This window comes from Bison bison, unplaced genomic scaffold (assembly GCF_000754665.1).
Source record: "Bison bison bison isolate TAMUID 2011002044 unplaced genomic scaffold, Bison_UMD1.0 scf7180017864077, whole genome shotgun sequence".
Classification (NCBI taxonomy): Eukaryota; Metazoa; Chordata; class Mammalia; order Artiodactyla; family Bovidae; genus Bison; species Bison bison.
In genome coordinates, this window is record NW_011494649.1 from 967,847 (window position 1) to 978,512 (window position 10,666).

The window sequence follows — 10,666 nt, forward strand, 5'->3', positions numbered from 1 at the left end:
CCGGGATTTTCCCGTTTGGCCCCCCCGCCCGGGGGGAGCCTCTCCCTAGCAGCAACTGTGCCATCAGAGTTGGGGACAAAGGTTGGTGGTCTGAGTCAGCCAGGGCAGAGCTCAAACCCTGCTCTCTCACCACCCTTGACTTTGGGGTGCCTGGCCCAGAATGGCATGTTGTGCTCCTTGGGGTCTCTGTTTCAGGCTCCCCCCTTGCTCACCTCAGGGTCTCCCACCTGCCTGCCCAGACTTCTCCTTAGTGCTGTTGCCCCCAATCCTTGGGACCCTCCCTTGCTGCAGTCACTGCCTTCTCCCTGCTGGGGTGGGGAGACCAGGCGGCTCCCTCCCAATTCAGTCCCATCTTCCTCTCCAGTACCCTATGACATCTGCCGGCCAGACCACTCCATGCTAACCCTGCAGCTGCCTGTGACGGCCTCAGTGAGAGAGGTGATGGCAGCGTTGGCCCAGGAGGACGGCTGGACTAAGGGGCAGGTGCTGGTGAAGGTCAACTCGGCAGGTGGTGAGTTGTGTCTCTGGGTAGGGTGGCCCAAGGGAGGGGGGCCCCCTCAGAGCTGTACCCACCCCCTGAATTAAGATCATCACCATCTGTGTCAATGTTAATGGTAGTTAGCGTTTATGGGAGGCTTATCACATCTTACTTATACATGTTACGTATAAGTCATGTACGACTCTTTGTGACCCCATGGACTGTAGCCCACCAGGCTCCTCTGTCCATGGGATTTCCCAGGCAAGAATTCTGGAGTGGGTTGCTATTTCCTGTTCCAGGTGATGGGCACAGACCCAGGGATTGAACCTGCGTCTCCTGCTTGGCAGGTGGATTCTTTACCACTGAGCCACCAGGAATGCCTGACATTATTACCATGCTTACATATTTATTTAATCCTAATAGCAATCTTATGAGATAGGTACTTTTATCCTATTTTCAGACAAGGAAACTGAAGCTCAAATGGATTCAGTGATTTTTTTCCCAGGCTTACCCTTTGAGTGCATTGACAGACTTTGAATTTAGGTAGTTGCTCATTTAGTCCATCAACATCTTTGAGGGTCACCTATGGGCCAGCAGCATTTAGGAGGCAGACTTACCATGGCAGGTAAGATGAGCAGCTTGATGGTTAAGAGCCTAGACGGTGGACACCCAGACCCGAGTTGCAATCCCAGACCCACGGCTTACTGACTGTATGATCCTGCCCAAGTTGTTTGACCTCTGTGAGCTTGCATTTCCTTGTCTGTTGGATGACCACTGTAACTACCTATCACTTAGGACTGCTATGGCTATTAAATGAGCTACTGTGTTTGAAGCTCTTAGCATGGGACCTGGCATAAAGTTGGTGCTCAGAGTATGGCAGCATGAGGATTATTAAGACCTGCCTTTAGAGAACTTGGGACATTAAAAACCACTGTTATTCATGAAAGACACAGCATGGGTATGACAGCGGAGCGGGAGCCCAGGGTAAGCCGCTGGTCATCCAGAGAATAATGGCAAGGAGTGGCAGGGAGACCAGCAAAGCCTCCTTCGTTCAGGAAGGAGAGATACTGAGAGCACCAGGGCCTGTGTGCTCCTCTGGGAAGCACTGCCCTCTGGTGGCCATGTGGCAAGTTGCAGTTGTCCAAACCCAGTGTTTAGAGCACTGATTGTTTTGATGGACACCCATGACAGTAATCAGTATTTTATTACAAACTCCCTTATTTGTGTATATTTCCTTGCAAGTCACATACATACGTTCCTACACTGTTGCTATGTGATCATAGAGCAACACACAAAGCAAATACAAAACAGGTAATAAAAATCAATATAAGTGCTAATATTTTTTTCCTGGACGCATGGAATGGTCTTGTGTACCTTACTTTGAAGACTACTGGTCTAGGGACTGAGGGCTCAAGCATGACTGAAAACCCAGTCCCAGTCCACAAGAGCTCATGAAAATCCACACGAAGATTTCTGTAAGGCATTTCCCAGTTTTCAAAGGGCTTGTATATGTATCATATCCTTATAGCCGCTATTTATATCAATGACTTCATTTGACTGATGAGTAGTCACGGGAAATCTTGGTGTCTGCTTTTGACAAAGGAGGAAGCTGGGACTCAGGGAGGCTCCAGCGTCGCCCAGTGTCAGCCTGTCTCCCCAAGACTCCTCTTTCATTGTCCTCTGGCCATGCTGCCCCTGTGCATGTGTGGGCATGCACATCCATGCATTTAGAACACCTGCCTAGGACTCCAGTGCTGCTATTGGGAGACCTCTTCCAGCCTCCACTCCGCCTCCGGTTGCTCCCTGGCCTCCCTCTCTGTCCCCACCCAGCACAGCTCTGCTCTCTTTGCAGATGCCATTGGCCTGCAGCCAGATGCCCGTGGTGTGGCCACATCCCTGGGGCTTAACGAGCGGCTCTTTGTTGTCAACCCACAGGAAGTGCACGAGCTGGTAGGGCCAGGCAGGGCGCCAGGGCCCCGGGAAGGGCTGTTTTGGGAGTGGTACGGGTGGGTGCTAGGAGAGGGCCACATGGAAAGGAGAGCAGGGCCTGGCTGTGGCTGCTCCTAAGGAGGAAGAGAGAGGAGTGGGCCTCAGCCGATGGAGGAAGTCCCAAGGGGAAAACTGTTGGGAGCTCTCAAGTGGGAGGGGCCCAGCACTGGGGAGCTGTCAGGGCATGCTTCCTTGGGGCATGCCTCCACTTCCTGCAGCACCCCTGCCCTCCTGACGTGCCTCCGGCCCTGGGCACAGACTTTTGGCCCCAGACTCTCTCCCCCAACCGTGCCCCCTGGACTCCCCAGGCACCCCTCTGAGCACTCTTCCACCTGCAGACCCCACACCCCGATCAGCTGGGGCCCACTGTGGGCTCTGCCGAGGGGCTGGACCTGGTGAGCACCAAGGACCTGGCGGGCCAGCTCACGGACCACGATTGGAGCCTCTTCAACAGCATCCACCAGGTGCTGGGGTGGAGCGGAGGGGAGGAGAGTGGGCGATGGGGAGGCCCTGCCCCACGCACAGCCTCGTGTGCTGGACGCCCTGCCCTGCGTGCTGACCTCGCAGTGCTGCCCCCCTGCCCAGGTGGAGCTGATCCACTATGTGCTGGGCCCCCAGCACCTGCGGGATGTCACCACCGCCAACCTGGAGCGCTTCATGCGCCGCTTCAACGAGCTGCAGTACTGGGTGGCCACGGAGCTGTGTCTCTGCTCTGTGCCCGGCCTACGGGCCCAGCTGCTCAGGAAGTTCATCAAACTGGCAGCCCAGTGAGTGCTGGTGGGCTGGGTGGCAGAGTCCCACGGTGCCTTTACTTAACCCCCCTATCTGTGGTCGGTGTGCAGCCAAGTCTCCCACCCTTGTGCCTGCCTAGGTCCCCTGGAGCCCCTGCCTCCCCACACCATACAGCCCCAGTCCCTGCAAGGGCAGCATTGGCCTGGCCGGGTCTTGTGCTGTGGCTTGGGGGTGGTGTGGGTGTGGAGCTGTGTGTGTGGCTGCTTCCCCTGAGGGTCTCTGGGTCTTCTGTTCACAGCCTCAAGGAGCAAAAGAATCTTAATTCCTTCTTTGCCATCATGTTTGGTCTCAGCAACTCAGCCATCAGCCGCCTGGCCCATACCTGGGAGGTGAGTGCCATCTGCTGGGTAGGTCAGGGCCCCACCTCAGCCCTGAGTCAGGCCCCTGCCTGTCCTGGGGGTCCTGGCTTGGAATGGGGCCCGCACCCCAGAGCAGTGACAGCCCCGCCTGCCTCTCCTTCACAGCGGCTGCCCCACAAAGTCCGGAAGCTCTACTCGGCCCTCGAGAGGCTGCTGGTGAGTGCTCTCCGCCCCCGCCACCCTGGCCCAAGCCCCTGCTTCTTCCCCTCCACACCTGTGCCTGTCCTTTGTCACTTTCCGGGTTTCTAACCCTGGGTCAGGGCCTGGTTCCCTTTGGCCTGTGAGTCTGGGGGGCTGGCTGAGAAATGCAGTGTTAGCACTATGGGGGTCTGTGTAGTGTATTATATGCCTCAGCAGGTGTATAGGGGCCCGTGTGGCATTTGCTGCGGCATTTGCTGGCCCTGGGGTCTGAGGTGCCAGGGGACCACCAGGGGGCCGCTGACCTGCCTCAGGACTCAGGAAGCGGGTCTTGACCCAATTCCCATGGTGTTCTGGGGTCTGTCAGAGGCCCCTCAGGAGACTCAAGGAGGCTACACCAAAAAACGAGGCAAGAGTTGAGGAGCTGAGCCCTCCACTCCTGGGAATTGTAGCGGGGGTAGTGAAAGGTGTATAGTTTTCAGGAGGGAGCTCATGCAGGCTGCTTTCATTAGCAAGGCTCCAAGAGCTCCTGAGGAAAAAATTCTTCTCCTGGGGCTGAAGAAGTTCAAAGGGGTGTACCCACTAGAGAGAGAGGGAGAGAGGGAGAAACAGGGACAGAAAAGAGTTTTCCATGAATCCTCAGAGCCCCTGAGACAATGTCCATGAGCGTCCTGGGGCCTAATTGGAGGCCAGGAAACCATGTCATGCAGCCCGGCATCACAGCTCCAGGCCCCTCTGCCTGCCGCACAGCCTGCCTTGGGGAGATCTGGGGCCGAGAGGAGGCTGAGCTCCAAGGACTGTGCGCACGGCTTCTCCTTGGCGGGTGGGCATTTGGTTATGCTGTGGCACGTGGTAGGTCATGGTGTGCGGGACCCTCCCTCTCTCACTGTGGCTTCTTCCCTCTCAGGACCCCTCATGGAACCACCGAGTGTACCGTCTGGCCCTCACCAAGCTCTCCCCTCCCCTCATCCCCTTCATGCCCCTTCTTCTCAAAGGTAAGGGCACTAGCCCCTGCCCCCCTGGCCCCCATCCCATCCATCGCTGCCCCAGAGTGTCCACCTGACCCTCTGGGTGATTCCAGTGTGCCAACGCCCTGGGGCCACAAAGGTGAACTAGGAGCTCACTGGATAGAAGCAGAGTTAACACATGCAGACAGATGGCTGATGACATGAGGCCTAAGAGATATAAAGAAACTGTTCCAGGAAGTTAGCAGGGAGGAAGAGGGCCGCATAGCGTCCCTGTTATTGACCCCTTACCTTTCCTTGGCTGCTGGGAGGGGAAGGAGTTTGGGGACCTATGAGCAGAGCCCATCTCTTTGTAGACATGACCTTCATCCATGAGGGAAATCACACATTGGTGGAGAATCTCATCAACTTTGAGAAGATGGTGAGTCCAAGGAGAGCGGGTATCTGAGGCTGGAACAGGTTGGAGGCTGTGACAAGGGCTTTGGAAGGGGCGGGGGATGGGAGATGGTCCAAAGTTGTTCTCAGTAATATAAATATGAAGACTTCCTTTAAAATAGCCCCTGCTTTACTCCATTGCATGCCCTCAGAGGATCTGGTCTCCACCAGGGAGTGCTGGGGTGATGGCCTCAGCTATCTCGCCCTTCAGCCAGAATCCCCTCCCCACCAGGCCTCCTCCTCTCTAAGCCCTCCCTGATTTCTGTCTTCCCAGTGCCTGGTACCCACTGGGTCTTTGGGTGGGCTGGGGCACAGCAGGCACAGCCCCGTCTCCTACAGCCGCTGGTGTCTAGGAGCACTTCAGCTGTCCCCCAGGCCAGGCCAGGGCTCGTCCCTCATATCAGGTCTCATGTCCTTACTTGGCCCCCAGAGAATGATGGCCAGAGCTGCACGGATGCTACACCACTGCCGAAGCCACAGCAATGGTGAGAGGGCAGATCCCCGGTTGGCGCCCCTGAGTGATGTCCCCTTCAAGGCACCAACTTGGTCTCCTCACTGACTCTCCCCTCACCCCCCAGTGCCTCTGTCACCGCTCAGAAGCCGAGTCTCCCACCTGCACGAGGACAGCCAGGCGGTCAGGGTTTCCACGTGTAAGTGAGGGCAGGGGTGGGTGCTGACAAGCTGGCCGCGGCTGGCTGGCACTTACAGGCACATCCATAAATGAAAGGGCTTCCCCAGTGGCTCAGATGGAAGAGAATCTGCCTGCAATGAGGGAGACCTGGATTCAATCCCTGGGTTGGGAAGATCCAGTATTCTTGCCTGGAGAATCGCATGGGCAGAGGAGCCAGGCGGGCTACAGTCCATGGGGTTGCAAAGCACGATGTTGGTAATGGTTCATAATAGCTGTATGAAGTAGGTAGAGTATTATCCCCACTTAAAGGTATACAGTGGGCTGGAAGCCTTGAAAAAACAGGTAGAAGCCGCAGTGAGGTAGAGCTGGTTAGATAAGCAGTTAGACAGGGCTGGGACCCACGCACTCCTACTCCAGGCCTGTGTTCTTTTAACTGGCCTTCAGTTTGTGTGAAATGGGATTAGTCGTAATCCACAGTTCGTACCACACCATCATCATTATCTTATGCATTTATCTATTCTGAAAATAAGATGAGCCCTTCTGGACCCAAGCCAAGCTTCAGCACACTGACAATAACTTCCATCTCCCTAGTGGTGGTCCCCTTTCCTGTCTCCTTGCCCCTCCCCACCCAGGGAAACCACTATGCTGAATTTTGAGTTACCCATTTCCTTGTTTTTAAAAAATAGCTTGATCGTGTGTACATATAATAAAATATATATATACATATATCTTTAAAATATCTCATATATATATGACAACAAAATATTCTTTAGTTTTCATTGTTTTTGAACTTAGTAAAAGGGGTATTAAGCTGCATATAATTTTGGGGCCCGTTTCACTGTGCTCTTCTGTCCCAGATGGGGGGTGGGGTGTCTTCTAGATTGGCTGTGGGAAGTGGCAGGCTGGGTAGCACAAGGTAGGAGGATCGATTTGCCTCTTGGAAAGGGGAAAGGTGGGCTCTACAAAGTGCTGACCGCCCTCCCTGCCCCCCAGGCTCGGAGCAGTCCCTGAGCACCCGGAGTCCCGCCAGCACCTGGGCTTACGTCCAGCAGCTGAAGGTCATCGACAACCAGCGGGAACTGTCCCGCCTCTCCCGGGAGCTGGAGCCGTGAGGAGGGGCTGGGCTGGAGCAGACACTGGCCGCCAGGAGAGCCTGGGGCACACCGGGCCAGGAGGCCCACGGGCTGGCCGAGCCGGGCAGGGCTCTCCAAGGACTGGACCTGAGGCCCAGGAGAGGGCAGCGTGGGGGCACCTGTCCCCCGCGATGACTGGTGGCCAAGGAGGACCTGCGAATGGAAGCAGCTGGGGCCCAAGGCCAAGGAGTGGGGGACAGAGAGGCCCTGGAGTGAGTGGGAGAGCAGAGCGTTTTCTCTCTTTGTGTTCAATAGAGAGCTCTCCACACCAGGATTTTCCCAGATTCTGCGCCTCACGGCTCTGTTGTCCAGCCGTCTCTGGCTCCTGGCGTGTGTTTCCATAGTGGGCTAAGCGTCTGCACGCATGTGGCAGGAGCAGGCCCACTGCCTGGGGAGGCAGCGGGTGGAGGCGGGGAGCAGCAGCGCTTTTCTTTCCACAGCCTGTGTGATAAACAGCTGGGTGTGGTCAGTGCTGTTTGTCCAGGAGAGGTGGTCCCTGAGGAGCTGTATTGTTACCCTAAGTGGACAGAGACGCTGTGTTCTCTGGCCAGCCCCTGGGGGTGGGCCAGGGAGGGCCAAGCCCCGCCCCCCGCCCGGGATGGTCTCTGGGACCCGGCAGGGCTCCACGGCGGACTGCATCCAGGCCTCAGCCCCCTGGTCACAGGGGCTCTGGGAGCCTGCAGCCCTGCGGGGGGCTGGTCCAAGTGGCACTCAGTGGTCCACGGGGGTCTGAGAGGCCGCTCCTTCCTTCCCTCCCCACTCCACTTCCTGCCTTCTGCCTCCAGCCGTTGGGTGGTGCTCTGAGCAGAGGCAGTGATGCAGAGGTGGAGGCTTCCAGGAGTCACGTCTCTCATCAGTGATGAGTGGTCCCGTCAGCTCTATCGGTTTTGAGTCCTCCACATCTCCCCTGGGAACCAGCCACACCGTGAAGACCCTCCTGCCCAGGGACCCTCACATGAGGAAATTCCAGGTGGGACAGCCCTCTCTGCTCCCGTGGCCTCGAGCCTTGGCAGGGTGCGGTGCCTGTCTGACCCTGAGAGGGACTCTCGGCCTTGGAGATGCCCTGGTGCAGGTTCTGAGTACCAGAGCCCTGGGGCGTATGGAGGAAGCAGGCCCCACACCCGGAGAGGGAAGGCAGCTGGCACATGCTCAGGGGCTCAGGCTGAGCACCCCTTTCTTCCCTCACCCCTCTGCTGCCAGATCTCATCCCTGAGGTCATGGACACACACTGCCTCCAGAAAGGGTCAGAGCTCTTAGCAGGAGGCAGCCCAACTGGGGGATCATACCTCAGGTTTCTAAGTGAATCTGGGCAAGTCAGTGAACAGTTCACCTCCATTTCTCCATTTGTCAGATGGGTGTGAAGATCCCAGGTCAGCACTTAGCGACAAAAAGGTAAACGGCTGCTCTGCCTCTGCAGCTGAGGTGACAGCTGAGGGCTGCCCCATGTCCTCTGCCTGTCGGGGGCAGCATCTCCTTGGAGGAATTAGGGGAGCCCACTCCCCAGGGAGAGCCTGGGATAGAGCAGATAGCAGGGTAACCAAGCCAGTGCCCTTACCCATGGGTGGAGATGGAAGACCCAGGGGCATGGAAGCTTCCAGAGCTGAGTAATCATGACATGAGGTGTGGACCCGGTGAGTCAGGACTCCAGAGTCTTTCTTGTCTCCTAAACCTGTGTCAAAGTTTCGGCCAAGTCCAGACCAGCCAGCTGGACGGCTCTTCTGCATCCTTTCAGACCCAGGGGAGACCAGCCCTGTGACAAGGAGTGGAAACCAACCGTGGTGGGCATCTTCCATTGGCATTTTTCTTTTTCTTCCCTGTGATCACACACATGTCCCCAAGGAGCTTTGGTAGTGCAGGAATCTCCTTTCCACCTCGACTGCCCTGCCACCTCCAGCTGCCTCAGTCTCTGGGGCAGGACACTTTTTGAGCTGGTCCGGGAAGGCCTTGCCAGGAGAACTGTGCCCAGGGCAGGCAGGAGGACACATACTGGGAGCCAGAGACCCCAGTGACGGGACAAACCACCATGGAGGGAAAGGCTCCAGTCATGGTGGCCTCTTGCTCTGAGGGCCAAGTCACCTGTCTCCCTGGCTGCCCAGCTATGGGGTGGATGGGTGGCATCGTTGTGGGATCTAGCAGGCCGGGCTGTGTGCCGCCCGTCTCCCAGGGTGTGTCCCACCTTCAGGAAAGCTGCAAAGGGAAGAGGAATTCATGGGATGCTGAAAGAAGGAAGTGTAAGGAGAGGCCTTTTAAAGATATTTTACCTCAAAGGGGGGAAAGCAGAGAGGGAAAGTGTGTATTTTATGAGGAGGAAAAAAGTGGGTGATTCCTCCTCTCTAAAACATTTACACACACACCCCTCCCTTACCCTCTAATCCTTAGTTTTCCTGCCAACCCCCAGGGTAGGCTGGGGACCAGGCCAGGACTGTAATTATGGGGTGCACACCAGGGAGGGTCCCCCTCCAGCAGGACCTGGTGAAGGGGTAGGGCAACCTGGGGAGCCCCGACCCTCTGGCTGCTCCTGCTTCTCTCTCCTCTCTCCCCGACCTCGCTCCAGGCGGCACAGACCTGGAGCTGAGGCAGCCGCCGCCCCCTCATCGCATCCAGCAGAGTTAGAGTGGTGGTGGTGCAGGCACATCTGCTTTCACGGTGCTCCTCGCGGCCTCCGTGCTCCCCGCGGCTTCCGTGCTCCTGGCAGCCCCTGGCTGCACTGAATTCCAAGCAGCAAAGATGACTCTTCTTAATGTTGCTATTGTTCGCAGTACTTACCACGCTAATAGATTTAATTTTGAATAGTGTTTTCATTATTTCATCTATTATCTTAATTTTTACCCTGATGATAAGGCAAGTATTTTTGCTTACCCCTGTTTTATAAAAGTCAGACTGAGGCACACAAAGATTTGCCTAAGCTCACATAACTGGTTAATAACAGGGTGGGCAGGTGAAGGACCTGGATGTGTGTCAACCATGCCCATGCCATGGGCCTTCCCATCCAAATCTTTCCCTCATGTCCCTGGAGGAAATGCAGAGATAATCTTGCTGAACCCCAATATTGTCTTCTTTTCTGGGACTAGACCCTGCCTATAAATGTCTCCTTCCAGGTGCTGCAGCGATAAAGAATCTGCCTGTTGATATAGGAGACACAAGAGATTCAGGTTCAATCCATGGGTCTGGAAGATCCCCTGAAGGAAGAAATGGCAACCTGCTCTAGTGTTCTTGCTTGGAAAATTCCATGGACAGAGGAGCCTGGTGGGCTACAGTCCATGGGGCCTCAAAGAGTCAGACACGCCTGAGAATGGCACAGCAGTCCCTCCTTTTATTTTGAGATACTGTGAGCTTGGTAGGGTAGTCCTACATATGAGACAGGGGGTTATGGCCCCCTGGAGCAGACCACCCAGCTAGGGAGACTGATGCATAACAAGGCCGGCAGAGGGGAGGAGATGCCACAGAGGGCAAGTTCAGACAGCGGTGGATGCTTGGGGCTGTGGGATCTCACTACTTGCCTCTAAGCACTCAGGCCCACAGCTGCTCCCCTGGCTGCAACCCTCTGGCACCCCTGAGCTGTGGATGCCTGCCTGCACAGCTCTGCCTCCCAGACTTGGAGTGCTCTGAGCTCATCACTGGCACCAGCCACCCAAGTATCAGTGTGGTGGCTGGTGCCTGGGACGGTCTCTGACTGGGCCATTGTTCTTCATCTCTCCTCCCTTCCATGGACCTGTAGGCCAGAACATAAAGGCATTCCAGAATGT

At 56.2% G+C, this 10,666-nt stretch overlaps 1 protein-coding gene across 1 annotated transcript in view; it reads left to right on the plus strand.

Annotated features, from left to right (window-relative positions):
• The window catches only part of RAPGEF3 (Rap guanine nucleotide exchange factor (GEF) 3), a 23,889-nt gene extending 14,179 nt beyond the window's left edge, over nt 1–9,710 (plus strand). Inside the window, exons 16-27 of the mRNA XM_010837516.1 lie at nt 10–81; nt 365–511; nt 2,331–2,428; nt 2,806–2,931; nt 3,053–3,234; nt 3,498–3,588; nt 3,724–3,774; nt 4,664–4,751; nt 5,078–5,142; nt 5,587–5,641; nt 5,735–5,806; nt 6,781–9,710. Of these exons, the coding sequence (XP_010835818.1) occupies nt 10–81; nt 365–511; nt 2,331–2,428; nt 2,806–2,931; nt 3,053–3,234; nt 3,498–3,588; nt 3,724–3,774; nt 4,664–4,751; nt 5,078–5,142; nt 5,587–5,641; nt 5,735–5,806; nt 6,781–6,899 (1,166 nt within the window). The 3' untranslated portion in view covers nt 6,900–9,710. The remainder of the gene's footprint in view (nt 1–9; nt 82–364; nt 512–2,330; nt 2,429–2,805; nt 2,932–3,052; nt 3,235–3,497; nt 3,589–3,723; nt 3,775–4,663; nt 4,752–5,077; nt 5,143–5,586; nt 5,642–5,734; nt 5,807–6,780) is intronic.
• Nucleotides 9,711–10,666: the final 956 nt, after the last annotated feature.